General features: G+C 39.8%; 2 protein-coding genes across 8 annotated transcripts in view; one reads left to right on the top strand and one right to left on the bottom strand.

Moving 5' to 3' along the window:
- Positions 1 to 5672, top strand: part of cspp1a (centrosome and spindle pole associated protein 1a) — a 156280-nt gene extending 150608 nt beyond the window's left edge. For all 5 annotated transcript variants that reach the window (XM_072571488.1, XM_072571489.1, XM_072571490.1 and 2 more), the window contains one exon: positions 5061 to 5672. In XM_072571488.1, the coding sequence (XP_072427589.1) occupies positions 5061 to 5224 (164 nt within the window). In that variant the 3' untranslated portion in view covers positions 5225 to 5672. The remainder of the gene's footprint in view (positions 1 to 5060) is intronic.
- A 5708-nt stretch (positions 5673 to 11380) lies between these two features.
- Positions 11381 to 20559, bottom strand: part of arfgef1 (ADP-ribosylation factor guanine nucleotide-exchange factor 1 (brefeldin A-inhibited)) — a 192469-nt gene continuing 183290 nt past the window's right edge. For all 3 annotated transcript variants that reach the window (XM_072571482.1, XM_072571483.1, XM_072571484.1), the window contains 4 exons: positions 20059 to 20227; positions 18319 to 18457; positions 13761 to 13878; positions 11381 to 12923 (listed from right to left, as the gene is read on the bottom strand). In XM_072571482.1, coding sequence (XP_072427583.1) covers positions 12756 to 12923; positions 13761 to 13878; positions 18319 to 18457; positions 20059 to 20227 — 594 coding nt within the window. In that variant the 3' untranslated portion in view covers positions 11381 to 12755. The remainder of the gene's footprint in view (positions 12924 to 13760; positions 13879 to 18318; positions 18458 to 20058; positions 20228 to 20559) is intronic.

The raw sequence follows: 20559 nt of genomic DNA, 5'->3' as shown, positions 1-20559 counted from the left end.
TGTGATAGAAGATAGGAGAGTGAATTACGAAAGGATTGATGGTGCAAGATCAAATGGGGCCTTAACAAGATGGGTAAAGTTTTCCAGAGGACGTATGAATGGCAAAATGAACAGTGGAACAAGTTGAAACTAAAAATGCTGTTAAATGGCACTTTCAATAAAGCTGAAGGAAAAGCTTTGGAAAGGATTATGAGATAGGACTTATAGTCATCTAGCAAGCAACAATTTCATTGGAAATAGTCAACATGGATTCGTCAAGGGCAGGTAGTGTCTTACAAACCTCATTGAGGTTTTTGAGAAGTTGACCAAGCATGTGAATGAGGGAAGGGCAGTTGACGTGGTGTACATGGACTTCAGTAAAGCTTTTGATAAAGTTCCATGTATTAGACTTTTGGAGAAAATGCAGAGGCATGGGATTGAAGGTGATTTAGCAGTTTGGATTAGAAACCAGCTTTCTGTAAGAAGGCAACGAGTGGTGGTTAATGGAAAATATTCAGCCTGGAGTCCAGCTACTAGTGTGCCACAAGGATCTGTTTTGGGACCATTGCTGTTGGTCATTTTTCTAAATAACTTGGACGCAGGCCTAGGTGGATGGGTTAGTAAGTTTGCAGATGATACGAAAGTCAGTGGAGTGGTGGAAAGTGTGGAAGAAAGCTGCAGGTTGCAGGGAGATTTGGATAAACTGCAGAATTGGGCTGAGAGGTGGCGAATGGAGTTCATTGCAGATAAGTGTGAGATGATTCACTTTGGGAAGAATAATGGGAAGACAGAGTACTAGGTCAATGGAAAGATTCTTGGTAGTGTGGATGTGCAGAGAGATCTTGGTGTCCATGTACATAGATTCCTGAAAGTTGCCACCCAGGTTGATAGTGCTGTTGAGAAGGCATACAGTGTGTTAGGTTTTATTGGTAGAGGGATTGAGTTTCGAAGCAGTGATATTATTGATGCAACTGTACAAAACACTCCAAGTGAGGCTGCATTAGTATTGTGCGCAGTTCTGGTCGTCCCATTACAGGAAGGATGTGGAAGCATTGGAGAAAGTGCAGAGGAAATTTACCAGGAGCCTGGGCTGGAGCGAAGGTCTTATGAGGAAAGGCTAAGGAACTTGGGTCTATTCTCATTGGAGAGAAGGCGGCTAAGAGGGGATTTAATAGATACATATAAGATGATCAGAAATTTAGATAGGGTGGACAGTGAGAGTCTTTTTCCTAGGATGATGAAGTCGGCTTGTATGAGGGGACATAGCTGCAAATTGAGGGGTGATAGATTTAAGACAGATGTCAGAGGCAGGTTCTTTACTCAGGAAGTGGTAAGGGTGTGGAATGCCCTACCTGCCAGTGTAGGTAACTCAGCCACTTTAGGGGCATTTAAACAGTCCTTGGATAAGCACATGAATGATTATGAGATAAGCGTAGGGTGATCGGCTTAGATTAGTTCACAGGTCGGCACAACATAGAGGGCTGAAGGGCCTGTTCTGCGCTGTATTGTTTGATGAATTTAATTGATGCTAGAATGTTGTCTCTGTGATATATAGGCAGCTTAATGTACTTGTACAGGCTACCTTGGTATATAGAAACAGTTTGAGCAGTGTAGATCTGGCATTTATCCTTCAGGTACCAGACTTTATAGATTTTTTTAAGTTCTAGTTTCAATTGAGACGTTAAGATGCATTTGTAGATTACAAACTACCAATCAAGTAACTTTCAGGGACAGACCATTGCTATAGTTCCAGAAAATTAGTAGTATTAATGCTTTGCTTTAGAGGCAGGGCTTCTTGAAAGGTTTTCAGGACGGGCTACTCAGAACAGTTACTTGGAGAAGATTGAGCATAGCAGAGGCAGATTCCATGCAGAAAAAAAAAATAAATTGTGCAGCAACTTGGGCCATTGGTTCCGTATTTAGGAAGAAGTTCTCGGAGGGGGTCAAATAGCTCACTGCCTGGATGGCTAGTTTGCGATGCAAGTGCTACCAACAGCTCACCCTTGTTCATTTAGTGCAACAGTGAAGATGAAGGAATGCCATCAGTAATAATTGCTTAGTGTAATGCAACAGATGGGTGGAATTTGTTAAGTGCGTTCAGGAAAGTTTCCTTGAGTTGCATATAGTGGGTGTTACTCGGGAGGGGGCTAAATTTGACCTATTCTTGGGAAATAGCGCAGGACAAGTGACTGAGGTAACAGTAAGGGAGTACTTAGGGACCAGTGACCATATTTCTATTAATTTTAAAATAGTTATGGAGAGAGATTAAACTGCTCCACAGGTTCATGTTCTAAATTGGGGCAAGGCAAATTTTGATGGAGTTAGGCAGGAGCTTACAGAGGTTCATTGGAGTAGTTTTCAGGCAAAGGGAGGGCCTTTAAAAATGAGATGGCTAGAGTTTAAGGTCTATATGTTCCTGTGAGAGTGAAAGGCAAGGTTGGCAGGAATAGGGAACCCTGGGCGACAAGAGACATGAGACTTTGACCAGAAAAAAGGTGGTGGTATGGCTCAAGTACAGGCAGCTGATATCCCTGGAGGCACATAGGCGATACAGGAATTGACTGAAGAGGGATGTGTAGGTTAGGTGCATTAGTCAGGGGTGTAAATACAGGGTAGGGGGAACTGGGTTGGTGTGGACTTGTTGGGCTGAAGGGCCTGTTTCCACACTGTGGGGAATTCTTAAAAAAAGGAAATCAGGAGGGTGAATAGGGGACACAAGATAGCCTTGGCTGAGAAGTTTAAGATATTGAAGGAAAAAGAATAACTCGAGAGAGAATAGGACCCCCTCAAGGACAAAAGTGGACATGTATGTGTGGAACTGCAGGAGATGGGTGAGGTCCTCAATGAATATTTCTCCTGTGTTTACCATGGAGAAAGACAAAGACTTGGGGCATTCGATGGTCATATCTTGGGCACAATCCATATAATAGTAGAGAACCTGTTGGATGTATGAGAATGTATGAAGGTGGATAAATCTCCTGGTCCTGATCAGATATATCCAACTAGAGAAGAAATTGCAGGGGCCCTGGCTGATATTTTTGCATTGTTAGTCACGGGTGAGGTGCTGGAAGGTTGGAGGATAGCAAATGTTGTGCCCTCATTCAAGAAGAGCTGCAAAGGAAAACCTGGGAACTGTAGACCAGTAAGCCTAATATCTGTGGTCAGTCAGAAAATTCAGAGATAAGATATACATGCATTTGGAATAGTCAACATGGTTTTGTGCATGGGAGATCATGTTTCACAAATTTGTTAGAGTTCTTTGATGAAGTGACCAGGAAGGTTGACAAGGGAGGGCAGTAGATGTAGACATAGTCTATATGGATTTCAGTAAGGCCTTTGATAAGGTTCCACATGGAAGGTTGCTCTGGAAGGTTAGATTGCATGGAATCCAGAGTGAGTTGGCAAATTAGATAGACTATTGGTTTGATGGTCGGAAGCAAAGTATGGAAGGATGCTTATTGAAGTGGAGGTCTGTGATTAGTGGGAGTCTCACAGAGGTTGCGACTGGGCTCATTGCTGTTTGTTATCCAAATCATTGCTATAGATAATAATCGTGCCTTGGACATTGTTAAGTTTACAAATGTCACTAAAAGAGGAGGTATAGTGGACAGGGAGGAAGGTTATCAGAAATTGCAGCAGGACCTTGATCTGCTGAGGAAGTGGGCTGAGAAATGGCAAACAGAGTCTAATATAGATAAGTGTGACGTCTTGCATTTTGGCAAGTCAAATCAAGGGAGAAATTTCATTGCGAATGGTAAGGCCTTTAGAAGTGTAGTGGAACATTGGGACCTTGAGTTCAGGTGCACAGTCCTCTGAAAGTGGAATCACAGGTAGACAGGGCAGTGAAGAAAACTTTTGGCACACTGAATATAGAAGTTGGGAAGTGATGTTGCAGTTATACAGGATATTGGTGAGACGTATTATGCTCAGTTTTGGTTACCTTGCTAGAGGAAGGATGTTAATAAACTAGAAAGAGTGCAGAAGAAATTTACAAGGATGTTGCTAGGACTGTTTTCTTTAGAACATAGGAGACTGAGGGGGGATCTGAGAGAAACGTATACAATCAGGAGAGGTTTGGATAGAGCGAATACACTGTCTTTTTCACAGAGTTGGGGAATCGAGTACTAGAGGGCATCAGTTTAAGGTTAGATGGAAAAGAATATAAGGGAACCTGAGGGGCAACTTTCTTACAGAAGATGGTGTGCATGTGGAATGAGCTAGGTCATCTACTGACATTTCCGCCACCTCCAAACGGCCCCCACCACCAGGGTTATATTTCCTTCCCCACCCCTTTCCGCCTTCCGCAAAGACCGTTCCCTCCGTGACTACCTGGTCAGGTCCATGCCCCCCTACAACCCACCCTCCCATCCTGGCACCTTCCCCCTGACATCACAGGAATTGCAAAACCTGCACCTACACCTCCATCCAAGGCCTTAAAGGAGCCTTCCACATCCACCAATATCATTTACTGTATCCGTTGCTCCTGATGCGGTCTCCTCTACACTGGGGAGACTGGACACCTCCTAGCAGAGTGCTTTAGGGAACATCTCCGGGACACCCGCACCAATCAACCACACTGCTCTGTGGCCCAATATTTCAACTCCCCCTCTACCGAGGACATGGAAGTCCTGGGCCTCCTTCACTGCCACTTCCTCACCACCAGACGCCTGAAGAATTGCTCATCTTCTGCCACTCCTCAGCCTATCTTCACTGTCTACTACATCACCAGTTTTGGTTGTGAGAAATGCCATCTATTTGCATAGACTAACTGTTTGTCAGTAATGTTTGCATGCTTCTTGATTAGTTTCTTACAATTATTCCTTGACGAAACAATGAACTGAGCCATTTATATCATAATGCTGGCTAAATTTAAAAACTTACCCTAATCTTGGTTATGACATTAGATAGATATGGGTGGAAGGGGTAAATCTTTTGCAGTTGTGGTACCATTCTTCACTTTTGTCTCTAGCCATTTCTCTTGAGGAACAATTAACTATAATTCTTATTTGAATTAAGCTCCTAAATTTGTGGAAAAGGTTTGATTATTGTGCATGGCTTTGACTTTTAGTTTTCACTGCCAGGTAATGACCTCACAATGGAAGACATTGACATTTTAAACCAGTTCCTTTCAAGAGATCAGGGAAGACCAAGCTCTAATGAAACGCTGGCTACAGAGGCCTGGCTGCGACCAGGGACATCAGAAACATTAAAAAGGTTTATGGCTGATCGTACGCAACTTTATTGAGGATCTTCAGCTAACTTACCATTTAGTTGGAAGCAAGGTAATTGCACAGTCAGTGACCAAATTGGTAGAACTAGTAAAAGATTATTTGTGCCTTCACTAGGAAAAAGTGTTTATTGTAAACTCTTGATGCACTTTGTCGTTTAGATACTTCAATTCAGGATGTTGTCTGTAAACCAGCATGTGGCCTTGAATAAACAAAATGCAAAAAAACCCATAAATTATCTTGGATCTTTTGTTTAATACTGAAGTGTGCTAGATAATATCACATTAATCATAATTTTCCAAAGTAGACACTGGTAAAACTTGAAACAAAATTTGTATTTTGGTTGCTAGATCTAGCATTAATCAGTGCTGATAAGCTGAATGTATTATTTATGTACCGTTGTTCCTTATAACCGTCAGATTTTGATGTAGTTGTGTACAAAATGTAATAAAATTGTGTTTTTAAGTTATGTATCTTGAGTATTTTTAAAAGTTAAGAGCATTGGTTTATAATCCCCAGGTTGGGACAGAAAGAGACAATTGTACATTAAGATTTTCACTAAACCAGGCACCAGCAATTTTTTTCAATAATGTCACAACACTAACTTCACCCATGCTGTGCAGTGAGGAGCAGAGAGAAACAAATGGGAAGCTAGGCATAAGCTTCAAGTCTAGCTGTGGATGTTCGAAAAATAATGCACCAGGAAGATCAGAGCCCATTATTTGTTGTTGTGTCACCATAGTCTTACCAGATCATAGGGCCTGCTCTCTCATTAGAGAGAGAAACGACCGATGGTGATTTAACCTGAGGGCCACCAGATCTCCAGTGAGGGAAGAGGTTGAGAAGGAGAGTCCTTCATGGTAACTTCAAACCCACATTGTTGGCATCACACTGTTCTGCAACAATCCAGCCAACTGAGCTAAACTGATTCCCATATATATGATAGTATTTAGTCTAAATATAATAAAATATTAGAGAGAAGCTCAAGTTTGAAAACAGTTCCTGACCTTGCATCCTCCTTGATCAGTCTGCCTTAAACCCTAATTTGTGGATATTGACACAAAAACCTCACAATAAAAGACGTTTCTACTTGAACTGCTTCATCAACGAAAGATCAGGAGAATGAATGTTTGATTTCACAGTATTCAGTTCCAGTTGCAACCTCTCAGCTCCACCATTAATTACTGACCACCTGAAGTAACCATCTCCATCAAATAGAATCTAACTATCCACCCTTCCCAGAGATCAGATTGCCATTGCTGAAACACCCCCATCCTAAGAATTACATCTATGGACTAGTTGCAAGATCAGATTTGAACATTCAATAATTAATCTGCCAACTCCCAAAGCACTGCTACAAAGATACAATTCATGATTCTACCAGATTATGCCAATTGTTTGGTACAAAATACCAGCACCATTCCACGCAAAGCGGCCTACTTCATTGGCACCCTCCATAGATAAGCTGTATATCTACAAGATGCCTTGCAGCAACTCACCAAGGCACCTTCCAAACCCATGATAGTTAACAGCTAGAAGAAAAAGGAAAGCAAGAGCATGAGAATTTGTACGTGGTGACAGTCCCCTCCAAGTCTCACACCACCCAATAAAATAAAACCCAGGAATTCGCATACTGGAAATCTGAAACAAGAACAAAAGTTGCTAGAGAAGTTCAGATTTGGCAGCATCTATGGAAAGTTAAGCAGACCTAATGTTTCAATTTCAGTGACCATGCTTCAGAATTGATAGCATCTAGGAAAGTGATATCTAGGTTGATGACAAGGGTGATGGTGGTGGGGGGCACAGATGCCACTGGACCTGAGTTTCTCCAGAATTTCTGTTTTTCCTGCGCACTACCCAATTTTGAATCAGTAAAGGTTTTGGCAATATATTTCCAAGACCATGAATACCTCCATAACAGCCCTAGATGTATACTTGCAACACAGAAATTTACACATTCTTAACAAACAAAATATCTTTATTGATGTAGGGTGGCCCCATACATGCATAGACCAAAATGGCCCATGGCTGCTCATACAAAATGCCCAATGAGAAAGAAGTGAAGCTAACCAGCTCCTGCTGTAGGAACATAACCACCACCCCCCCCCCCCCCCCACCCCCCACCCCCCACCCCCCCCCCCCCCACCCCCCACCCCCCCCCCCCCAACTGGGGATAAAGACTCAGAAGGCAGGCAAGTGGCAGACTTTTATTCAAGCAACAACTGATTGGATTGTATTTCCCATTGTCCTAATTATATATGTAAAAAAACCAAAAAAAAGTTAGTTTTAACTACTTGCGATAAGATTTGTAATATTGACTTATGTTAAAATTAGTTATAAAGTTTACAGCTCCTTCTACTGTTACCACTTTTGTAATTGATGGGGAGTGAATAATCTGTTTTGTGGGCATTTTGTTTTAAGAGATAAAAGAAAGCATTTCCTGAGGTTGATTAATTTTCACACCTATGTTTAAATGTTTTCTCCACTAATGCTTCAATCATGCTTTTGGTTATATGTGTATCTATCCTTTATGTTAAAACTACCTCTATGATTATCTGAAGAACCTTTTAATGAGAATCTATTTCTTCATAATGCAAACAATTTCAAAGAAACAATTATTTATTATAAAATAACTTCAGCTGTTGTTTTCTGCACCTGCTAGTCTGGCTGGTTCATGGGCTATGACTCATACCTGGTGTTACTCATTTACTGGGACAATCATCCTTTTATTAGTGAGGCTGGAATCAATCACTTGTCTATGCTTAGGCATCTTCTCTGACTTTAGGCATGCCCTTATCACATGTCTCGGATGCAAACCTTGGAGTAGTTTAAGATTCACACGGATGATCCCTGGAATGACAGGTCTAGCATATGAGGAACGGCTGAGGATACTGGGATTGTATTCGTTGGAGTTTAGAAGATTAAGGGGAGACTTAATAGAGACGTACAAAATAATACATGGCTTGGAAAAGGTGGATGCTAGGAAATTGTTTCCGTTAGGCGAGGAGACTAGGACCCGTGGACACAGCCTTAGAATTAGAGGGGGTCATTTCAGAACAGAAATGCGGAGACATTTCTTCAGCCAGAGAGTGGTGGGCCTGTGGAATTCATTGCCACGGAGTGCAGTGGAAGCCGGGACGCTAAAGGTCTTCAAGGCAGAGATTGATAGATTCTTGTTGTCTAGAGGAATTAAGGGCTACGGGGAGAATGCTGGTAAGTGGAGCTGAAATGCGCATCAGCCATGATTGAATGGCGGAGTGGAGTCGATGGGCCGAATGGCCTTACTTCCACTCCTATGTCTTATGGTCTAACGGTACCATTATGTTTCACTATGTGAGCAGGTTGGTTAGCTTCGCTTACTTCTCATCTGATGTGAACAGACATGGGCCATTTTGGATAAGCCACACTGTATATCTAAAAATATTAAAATAACACTTAAGACTATACTTGCCTGGAAATTCCAGATTCACTATAATCTACTCAGAACATAGGCAGAGATATTTTGATCAGGTTCCAAAACACTTTTTCTCTCCCTGATCCAATTAGAATTTACCCACCTACCTTTAAGATGTCTTCTGTACAGGAAATTCCTGACAAGGACCTCCTTTTGCAAACTTGTCCAGTAATCCACTAATCCAGAGGTGAAGATAATTGGAGTAGCAATAAGTCACCCTTTTTACAGCAGTCAGTTGCTGTGTGCAATAATTTAGATGTCCAGTAGTATAGCTTTGGCAGTATGGAAGGCAAGTATAGAATTAGGATGCCAGTTAGTCAAGTGGTTAAAGTGCTAGCAAAGTGATAGCATGCTTAGGGTACTTTAGGGATGGATGATGTTTGATCTAAGGATCCAGGTTAGCTGCAGGTTTATTGGATTTGGGGTGGGGTTCTTGGAGTCACAGAATCATCTTGGCTGGGGTGTTTAAGGAGTTGAAATTGAAGTGGAGGGCATGCATCTCTAATCTGGTGTTCAGTTTAACAGTTACCTAAGTGTTCGAGTATTTCTTTTAAATTCTCTTAGCTTTCCCAGACAGTTATTAACATAACTGACCTGGGCATCCCACAATCAGAAGAGGAGAAAGTGAGGACTGCAGATGCTGGAGATCAGAGTCGAGAGTTGCTGGGAAAGCACAGCAGGTCAGGCAGCAGCCGAGGAGCAGGAGAATTGACGTTTCGGGCATAAGCCCTTCATCAGGAATGATATTCCCGATCCTTCTCATTCTCATTCCTGAAGAAGGGCAACACACTCTCGACCCACAATCAGAAAAATCTGGGATTCTGCAAGGTCCCAAGGTGCAACTCCAGTTTATGCTGTAGAAATTACTCTCTGGTGATTGGAATATTGGGACATAGTTCAGTAATTATCTAGAAGTAAACAGAATATTTACACATGCTTTATAGACTATGTAAAAACTTTCAATCATATACATCACCAAAGGTTAATAGACATGTTGTTGAAATGTGAAGTTGATAATAAAGATGTGAGATTTATCCACAGCCAATACTGGAGAAAATAGCTAGCATCAGGCTAGAAGAGATCATATGGGAAAAATTACAAGTGAACATAGGACTATGACAAGACTATACACTGTCACGCAAGTTATGGAATTTCTCCATTATAGAATATTTACAAAATTGGATGTACCTTCAGATAAAAATTAGAAACAAGGTTCTTAAACAATGGAATGAAATTAACCACCCTCCAGTCTTCTGAAACTTCACCAATGGCTAAAGATGAAGCAAAAACCTCTGCAAGGATTCTGCAATCTCATGGCTAGCCTCCCACAATGTCCAAGGATATGGAGTTAGGCCACAGATCAGCCATGATCTCAATGAATGGCAGAACAGGCTCAAGGGACTGAATGGTCTATTCTTGTTGCTAACATTGTGAAATCATCAGCAAACATCTGTACTTCAGCTTTATGTAAGAGGAAAGGGCACCAATGAACATAGGAACAGGACTTTCAGACCATTGAGCCTGCTCTGCCATTTAATACAAACATGGCTGATAGAAAATCATAACCCCTTTGACAATATTATCCCCATAATCCACCACCCCACTGGTAACCAGAAATCTGTCAATCTCTACCTTAAACATACTTAAAGATTGAACATTCACAATCTGTAGGGGTAGAGAATTCCAGATTTACAATCCTCATCTCGATCCCAAGTAGCACCCCCTTTAGTTATTTTTACATTATGCCCCTGGTTCTACACTCTCCAGCCAGAAGAAATGACTCAGCTGCATTTACTCTGTCTATCCATTTAAATATTTTGTAAGTTTTAATGAGATCACCTCTCACTCCTTGAAATTCTAGAAAATAAAGGTTCAGATACCCAAACTTTCTTCATATGACAGGAACAAGCATAGACAGGAGACAAGAACTACATGGTGTACTCCAGATGTAGTTTATACTGAGCAGGCAGTAATCGCCAGGTTGGATGCATCCTGCTGCACATACCTGAGAAATGTTTCAAGTTTGTTTAAAAAACATTTCTGGGATTTACCTATGAAAGAACTGAAACCAATGGTCATTCTAAAAGATGAGAGACTTAACAAACAATCCAGGTCTTTTTCAATATATCATTTCAGTTGTATCACACTTATAAACGTTTGCTATAAATTCTGTCTTACGATCTTATCCATCACAACCACCTGATGAAGGAGCAATGCTCCGAAAGTTAGTGCTTCCAAATAAACCTGTTGGACTATAACCTGATGCTGTGTGATTTTTTAACTTTAGAGTTTATAGCTTTTGCAATATCCAGTAACTTCTGCTGTTTCTTGATAGCACACAGTGAATAAAATTGGTTGAAGACTGGCATCTGCCATGCTGGGAACCACTGGAGGAGGCAGAGATTGATTATTCAATTAGCACTTCTGGCTAAAGGTTGTTGCAAATGCTAAAATGTAGCTTTTGCCCTGATATGTGTGGCTCCTCTCTCATTGAGTAAAGGGATATCTTTGGAGCAATCTCCTCCACTGATTTAATTGTCCAACTGATCCATTGGCTGAGAAACTGCCTAGCCTGTCAATCCCTTTCCGCTTATGCTGTTTAGCTTTCAGGTGGTTCGGTGTTGCAGTCTAATCAGGTTGACATCCATTTTTAACTATGCCTAGTGTTGCTCCAGGGAAACCCTCCTGCACTTTTCATTGAACCACTACACTGGTAAAAGAGAGTTCAAAAACTTTATTGAGCCATGACCTGATTAGAATACGCCAGATGATAACCAATATTGTACAGAAAGTTGTACATATTTTTACATAGAAAACTTTACATGTCTGTACCATATACATTTTAACCTTCTCCAAATATTTATTTTCTACATCCACAGTGACTAGGAATGCTTGGAACTCTGTGTAGCCATTTTTTTAATTAAAGCCCATTTCACAGCTTCTTAATAATTAGATTTCAGTATATTTCATCATCCCAACCCTAAAACTGATTCATTATTCAATATATTTAATTTAACATCAAATTTTATACACAGACAATATAACCTATGTCAAACATGGAGACAGTTTTATGTCAGTGCAAATGCACCTCAGATCAACCTGCAGTGATTCAAATTCCAGTTGATAAGATCAATCCTTTTTTTTAATAACAGGCCCTAGTCTGTAATATACAGTTAGGGGAAAACTCACCTTTATTGACAGGGTAACCAGTCTGCTAATTACATTAACACAACAATCTTAGTGCCTCTTTCCTCTAATAACTGTGCATACATCGGAGTTTCCATTACAACTGCATGAGCAACATTAAAGAAAATTTAAAATAAATCACAAAGTCAAAAGCAAAACAACCCAGTGCACACAATGAACAATAAAATAGCTGTAACAGCAGAAAATCAACATAAAATACTGAAATCAAAGAAACCCATTCTGGAAGAACTACATAGTGTTAATATCATACTTTACAGATTTATATTTCTGTACAACAGATTCACAGAAGGATGGTCATTGTAATTTTAATGGTCATGAGCTGTGCAAACAAAAAATAGTTACTGAACAATGTTCAACTGATCTTTGCTAGTATCTGTAACAATTGTAATTTAATTATATCTTCCAACCTGCCTGTAAGATGCTACACGATTAGATTTCCCTTATAACATATATATTACTCATAGTGCCAAATTCTTCTGCCCAGAAGTTTAAACTACAGTATGCATTTAAATATTTTCTCTACTTTACAATATGCACTGCATCCTGTCCATGTTTGTGTTCGAGTCACAGCCTTCTCCACACTAAATTGCATTTCAAAGTGTGACTGTACCACAAAATGCTGATTCCATGCTCAGCACGTGTCAGCACTCAATCATTACCTTGAATCATTCGGATAATTAATTCAATGAAATAGAGCATTTTAAACTAATATTACAGCTCACCCATCTGCATCTTTTGGGCAGGTTACAAACCAACAGAGTTAAAGCACCATCCTTTACAAAAAGATCAAGAAAGGATCGAGGCAGGAGTGAGTGAGTCAACGTAACCAACCGCAGGCTAGTCCTTTTCCAATTTATAACAGAATGCCTTAGCCAAGACCTTGATCATCATTGCAGCTTGATGGGTCCATGCTCTTGGTCTGAAGGATGAGATATTTTAAAGACCACACCAATACGGAGATAAAATTTGCGTAGAACAGCTCTCAATTCTGGAATCAGATTAAATTGCATAATTTCACACAAAAGGGGGTAGTACTTTGATGCATGGGCCTTGAACTGGAAAGAAAAAGACAAAAGGATAATTAAAATAACGAAACAAAGAATTGCATGATATTACTATCCATATTTTAAACTGATATAATCCATGTCCTTAGTGCTTCACCATGGCTGAATCTCTACCATTATTTTTATTTTAATTACAGCTTCTCCCTTTGGAACAAAGTCTGATGTAATTATACCTCATGCTACTTTCCAACACACGTCAGATCTTCTGACCATCCCTTTCTTTATAGACAACATTGGTTTAAATGCATTTAATTTTTGTAGATTTTCTGCTCAGTGGGCATTACAGATTCTGTTATCCAGGCATTTAATAAACTGGCTTTATCAAAATGATTCGAGTTCAGTGAGTATGCATTTAGCACTTAGGTTTCCTGTCAATATGAATTTACAAGACTGAAGTAATTCTAGGAAAAAAAGGTATCAAGTATTTGTTACTCAGCTCTTTTACCTAGACATACGTTACTGCAAGCTCTCATTAGGAAACTCAATGGAGAAATACTGTAAACTGCTTTAAAACTTCAAAACTGCATAACAACAGGATGAATTTTCAAAATGTAGAAGTCCCCAGTCAAATGCACTTCACTGCTAAGGACAACTCTGCTTGATATAATTTAGTCCTTTTAAAATTATTTAAAAAGGAAAAAAAATGCATAAAACAGCTTCAATTTGTCAGAGTAAATAAGAAAATCATAAGACAGTACAAACATATATTCAGAAAAACGCTTAATTTGTATTTAACAATCTCTGTCTTGTGATCATCCACTAAAAAGACTCAACATAAAAAAAACTCCCGCGCTTGCACAAACAGGAAATTTTAATTCTCAATCCTACCCTTTCATCATTTATTTTGAGGACTTTAGTTAAAAAAAGTAGCAGTAGATTGGTCCAGGCCTCCCGGTGACTTTCTGAGGTCAGTGTCAGGAAGTAGCTCAGAGCTTCACTGCAAACACTATCAAAAGAAAATTGCAGGTATCAGTTACATCAAATAGTATTCTGTAATTTTCAAAAAAACTAAGCAACCTAGTTATAAATCCAATACTCTTCTTAGCTCTTTAACTCACTGAACCATCTCAGGTAAAATTATATACCATTTTAAAATTAAAGATTTTAGATTAGATTAGATTAGATTCCCTACAGCGTGGAAACAGGCCCTTCGGCCCAACAAGTCCAAACCAACGCTCCGAGAAGTAACCCAGTCAAACCCATTTACCTCTGACTAATGCACCTAACACTATGGGCAATTTAGCATGGCCAATTCACCCTGACCTGCACATCTTTGGACTGTGGGAGGAAACCGGAGCACCCGGAGGAAACCCACGCAGACATGGGGAGAATGTGCAAACTCCACACAGACAGTCGCCCGAGGCTGGAACCAAACCTGGGACCCTGGTGCTGTGAGGCAGCAGTGCTAACCACTGAGCCACCGAGCTGTGTCCTCCTCTCCTCCTGTCTCCAAAATTTTCTCATGCCAAACAGTATCTATGGTAAGCAGCTGATATTTAGGCATCTGATATTCCGTTGATTAACAGAGTTAATATCTGCATGTGAAAATTAAAACTAAAAGGATAACATCTTTAAAAATATTTTATATGAATAATCTACAATTCATAGATGATGTGGAGAAGCAGCAATACCTGACTGACTTAGACCATCTTTCTAAGATCCTGTACAGCCGCAACATGACCTCCCAACTCCTGTACTCAATACTCTGACCAATAAACGAAAGCATACCAAATGCCTTCTTCATTCTCCTACCTATCTGCGACTCCACTTTCAAGGAGCTATGAACCTGCACTCCAAGGTCTCTTTGTTCAGCAACACTCCCTCGGACCTTACCATTATGTGTATAAGTCCTGCTAAGATTTGCTTTCCCAAAATGCAGCACCTCGCATTTATCTGAATTAAATTCCATCTGCCACTTCTCAGCCCATTGGCCCATCTGGTCCAGATCCTGTTGTAGTCTGAGGTAACCCTCTTCGCTGTCCACTACTGGAACTAGATTGGGTTGGGATATCTGGTCAGCATGGTGAACATCTCTACAACTCTATTTTGATTGTGGGGTTGGAGCAGTTTGAAAGACAAAAACTGCAATAATTTCAGAAAGTTGTTTATGAAAAATTAATATTCAACTAGCAGTGATTAAAATAGGGAAGGGAACAAGAATCATTGCAGAACACAAAGAAAATGAAGTTCTGAGGGAGGGGTCATTGAACCCAAAATGTTAACTCTGATTTCTCTGCACAGATGTTGCCAGACCTGCTGAGGTTTTCCAGTAATTTCTGTTTTTGTGTATGACAAAGAAAATGGAGCAGTTTCCAGTAAGATCCTTATTGGCTCTGAAGCCTCACACATGCCAGAGGAGGGGGTACGTGTGCCTTCTTTTTATATCCCGACATGGGATGTGGGTCTTGCCTTTTGAAAGTAATGATGAGCTTTCTTCTTGAACCACTGCAGACCTGAGAATACAGGGACACTTTCCCATTGAATGATGAAAGACAGCCCTCACTGTGGCTGTGAGAAGACACGGGAAACTTGTATTGCTTTATGCTTTGTGAAAAGATTAACAGTTCTTTACAAGTACAGAAGTCTAAAAAACTGTTTGCATCAATTAAAAGTAAAAATAATCAACAAAAACAATTTTAGAAACTAGGATGGTTGATTAAAGCTAAATTACTGGAAAGTATTTTCTACTTTAGTTAAAGCAAATTAAAATCACAGGAAGAAACTTGGCTCCTTGAGTCTGAAAGATCATTCATCAAAGACTAAACTGCACTCAAACTCGACAGATCCATTTTTGCCCAGACCTCTCAATACTGAAGGCTAACAGTCCAACTAATCTCAGATTTTGATTCGGACTATGCGAGAAATGAATCTGCTCACTTGTACAATGGATAAAACAGGCTTGCGAAACATCTCAGCAGAAATGGTTCAGACTAAATTAAAGGGATGCAGAAGTTGGGGTAAAAACACAAAGGACATATTGAATTTACCCTGGGGCACAGAAGGCAATAGTTGGAGTTCTTGATGACAGTAAGCACTTTAATATTTCATGGAATACTCAAAAAAAATGCTGGATGATTGGATTCCCTGATTTTTGAAAAGCTTAAATTATAACCTGGTGACAATAGCTTGCTGATCTTATGAACAGGAAAACAGATGAGAAGTATCACTAACCATAATTAAACAGTCACCTGGCATGCTTGGGGTACACGTGACCATTGTTTCAGAAAATAGCAGTTGTGTCTGACACATTTGGTGATTTCTCACACTACGCCAAACCAGCTGAATATCACTAACTTGGATTTAGAAAATGCTTCCCAAGTGTAATGTGAGAGAAACTGTTAAAATTAGTTCCCTAGGTACTGACAGGGACATCGAGATCCCAAATTGGCCAAAGATCCTTAAGTAAATCCTTAGTTTTAAATTTCCAATGTGATTTTATTGCTAGGACTTGGGAATGTTCCCAGCTTATTATCGATCTGAAGGAAAACATATATAGAATAATTAACCAGCGTTGATTTAAAAAATTGGTCCATAGTCTGGACCATGGAAAATCAAACATATTAAAACTAGATTGGACAGGTTGGATAGCTGATACTAGCAAATATCCTCTATTGTTAATGCATTGGTGCAATGAAAACAGGGCTGCAATACAAGGTTGGGTGAGAGTGTTACGATATAGTCAATATTATTATGGTTACACAAAGCTATTGGAATCTGCTAAGGTATGTGTGCGCTTATCTCCATGCCACCGGCTGTTAAATTGGATGTTGTTATTGGAATACAGAGGAATGAAGTGAGAATTTTACATTGAAGAAAACCAGTGCCCAATGTAGATCTACAAGGTCAATGACGAGTGAATTTGATTTGGAGAGAGATAGGATACTGGCAGAAGACTTTTAGAACTGAAGATGACAAAGCACGGAGGATGAGGAACCAGTCAACAGATAGATAATTGGAACATCGGAGTCTGAAAGTGACAAATACATATGTGACGGTACTATGGTTGTTTTTTGTCGAGAGGTTATAAGGCAGAGGTGCTGAGTTAGTCACCAAAACCATTACAGTCGACAGCAGCCTGGATGGACATGGCCCACTCTCTCAAACCAGGATTTTTAGTTTTTCTTTTGTTTTTAGGTTTAGCTTTATGCAGTTGCTGTGGTGGCCTTTAAGAAGTGGAAGGTATTTCTCCCTCTCTCAGCTTCACCCAAAAGCTGGGACTTCTCTTCCTAGGCTGCTGGATTGTACCGGAGACAAAACTGGTTTTCTGAATTTGCCTTTTTGCCAAAGGCTGTGTTTATGGGATGTTACTATATTGGAGCAGTTAATTAATAGTAAATACTGTATCTATTATTCTCTTAAGTTTTCCAGTAAAGTTATTCTAAATTCCTCTTTCTTTGGTTGTATTTTATCGGCAGTGTTTAAATAAATTGTCTTTTGCTTAATGTCGAGTGGTTTGACCGGTCAGATTGTGTCTGGGACACAAAACGTTACGTCTGCCTTGAAAATTAGTAGTACTTAGGCTCTAGGTTACCTTCTTTAAGTATTTTAAGGGGTGTGGTCTGGTCCATAACACCTGGATAAGATAAACAATCACACAGAAAACACAACATGCAATGAGCCTGTGTGGTCACTACTGAGTTGCATCCCCACTATGAAAGTTAGAAGTTTGCTTTGGGATGACAATTTTTGTGCAAAATTCAAGGTTAATGTTAAAGAAATGTAGAATTTTGAAAGAATGGAATGTTCTGAAAATGTATATAAAGTGATTAATATCTGAAGGAGAATTAGTGAAGAACTACCTTTAGTGGGCGGCACGGTGGCACAGTGGTTAGCACTGCTGCCTCACAGTGCCAGAGACCCGGGTTCAATTCCTGCCTCAGGCGACTGACTGTGTGGAGTTTGCACATTCTCCCAGTGTCTGCGTGGGTTTCCTCCGGGTGCTCCAGTTTCCTCCCACACTCCAAAGATGTGCAGGTCAGGTGAATTGGCCATGCTAAATTGTCCGCAGTGTTAGGTAAGAGGTAGATGTAGGGGTATGGGTAGGTTGCGCTTCGGCGGGGTGGTGTGGACTTGTTGGGCCGAAGGGCCTGTTTCCACACTGTAAGTAATCTAATCTAATCTTCCTCCTTTTGTACCTAATCAACTTCTGGTTGCAATCTGGCTGAAAATTCAGTCTATATTAATCGCCCCTCAAATCAAACCCTCAAAGAAATATTGAAAGCCTGAAAATTACAAATGCATTATCTTAACAATGTTCGAACCCAAACTGTTCAGCTTGATGCATTTCCCATCACACCTTCAGCTCTCAGCGTAATATTGTTAGAACAATAACCCTCAAAGTTGACAGCTGTGTTATCCAATTACAGTCACAGGAATGGCTACTTACTTTAGTAATCGCTGCTGAACTTCCACCCAAGCATCACGACGGTTTTTATCTGTGTACATTCGGAATAAAATACGCAGGCCACAAGCAACACTACTGGTTTCTTGCTTCAAAAGATTAGGCTTTGATTTACCTTTGAACCCTGGATTAATAGAAGGAACAGAAACACTTGTTTTAACAAACCTTCTGAAATTGTCAATAAAAACAATTCAGTTCTGCAAAGATGATTGATATTTTCCAATCACAGTAATCTCTCAAATAGCATATGCTTCATTGTAGTTAATGTTTCTCATACAAAGATCTGGCTGTTTACTTCTACTTGCAACATTTTGGTGAAGGGAATCACAATTACAATCTGTAAAAGTTGACTATTCTAAAATAAATCAATTACTTCCACAAAATGATTTCGAACAAAATTATATGTAGAACCAATGGTGTGATTAAATAAATTATACTTTAAACTCCATACATTTTGGCAGAAATAATGTAATAAGGAAAAAAACAAATGCTAGTGCACATTCTGTTCATGAATCAATGCCCACAGTTTACTCCACTCCCACTGAAAACTGGGATGAACGACTTAAAGAAAAATAAGTTCTATGTTTCCTGATCAAGCAGAGGTTGAGTCATGCCCAGTCTGAATGGGCATGGGAGTCTGAAATCAGTTGGTAAGACGTATCAAATTTTGGGACCATAGTTTAGATGCGTAACATTGGAAACCACAGAAAAAAAGTTTTTAAAAAAATTAACTCAGTTAATTTGAAGATTTTACAGCTCATTTATTAACTGTGTGTAATAAGCAAGGACATTGCAAGAAAAAGGTATGATACCTGGACACACCTAACACACAATGTTCTGATCACCTAATTTATTGAGCAGAAAATTGTATGCAACGTGGTTAAATTTCTATTATGGACTTCAAACCAGTAGCAAACCATCTAACAATAAAGCTTCTCTCTGCTCTGTCATGATTGGATATCTACCATTGTTTGAAAGATTACCACATCATTTAAGAGATTATTTGGTTGGCGTATTGCTGGTAAGACTGGTCACACAGATGTGAACATGCGGTGTGTTTAACATTTCTAATGTGGGATATGAGAACATGATCATTCCCAAGGTTACTGCCTGGATCACCATGAGAGATGGTGTATTCACATCTAGCATAAAGTATTCCTCAGATAAGGAAAATGAATATACTGTTTAATTAATGCATTTCAATTTTTGATTATTTAGCAGAAAATATGATTGAGGGGAATATGGTGGATATTGTCCATATGGATATTAAAAATGTCACAAAGCTGCACATAAATAACGATTAGAAGCTGACATAAGGTGTAAGACCTCCACTTTCCTGCCTTATCCCCATAATCCTGGACACTCTGACTGATTAAAAATCCTCTATCTTAACAACCCAGCCTCCACAGCTCTCTGCAGTAAAGATTTACACTTACTCCTATTCCTTAAGTTATGTTTTTACTAAAATTAAAATTGAATTTGATTGAAACTAATTTCACAAAGAATTGCTAAATGAACTCAAGGATTCATCACCGCGCCAGACCGGGATACACCGCGCCAGACCGGGATACACCGCGCCAGAGATGCCTCCCTTGTTTTCAAACAGTTGGCCTTAACAATTGCATCCAACATGGAATTACACACCATTGTGTGGATTAATTTCTCTATGGTTCCTGTGATGATAATCCTGTACAGCTGACCTCATGATAATTATTAGACACATACCTGCTTTCCATAGTGCAGTCCTCTGTTCATTGTTAGAATTGAAGGACTTGGCAAATCGATGAGACTCGAGTAGGCAGTCCAGCAGCTTGAAAAGCTGTTTTGAAGTTAGGTAGCGATACATTCCCTGGTCTTGGTTTTCAACATGCACATCAGTATTGACTGCATCTCTCTGCAAATGGAAAAGGAAAGCAATTAATTTGCGTATTCTCGATCCCAGTTCTGACCTTACATGTTAATACAGTACATTGCAAGCCCGAACAGCAACACAAACTGACATACCAATGACTGATGTCTTCATTGTTCTATTATGCATCACTGAGTCACACCATTCAGCTGGAAACTAAGACCATTATTTTGATGGGGGTGAGAGATGTGGTGGGTATAATGCAAAAATGTAGTAAAGCTATTTCATAAGGCATGTACTCATACTCAGAGTTCATGCCAAATTTCTGGATCAATGCTGCTGTCCCCATAATCTCAATTTAAATAAATTTTTGCCAC

This window comes from Chiloscyllium punctatum, chromosome 5 (genome assembly GCF_047496795.1).
Source record: "Chiloscyllium punctatum isolate Juve2018m chromosome 5, sChiPun1.3, whole genome shotgun sequence".
In the NCBI taxonomy this organism is placed as follows: domain Eukaryota; kingdom Metazoa; phylum Chordata; class Chondrichthyes; order Orectolobiformes; family Hemiscylliidae; genus Chiloscyllium; species Chiloscyllium punctatum.
The sequence above is the reverse complement of the archived record's forward strand: the minus strand, read 5'-3'. Positions and strand labels throughout refer to the sequence as shown.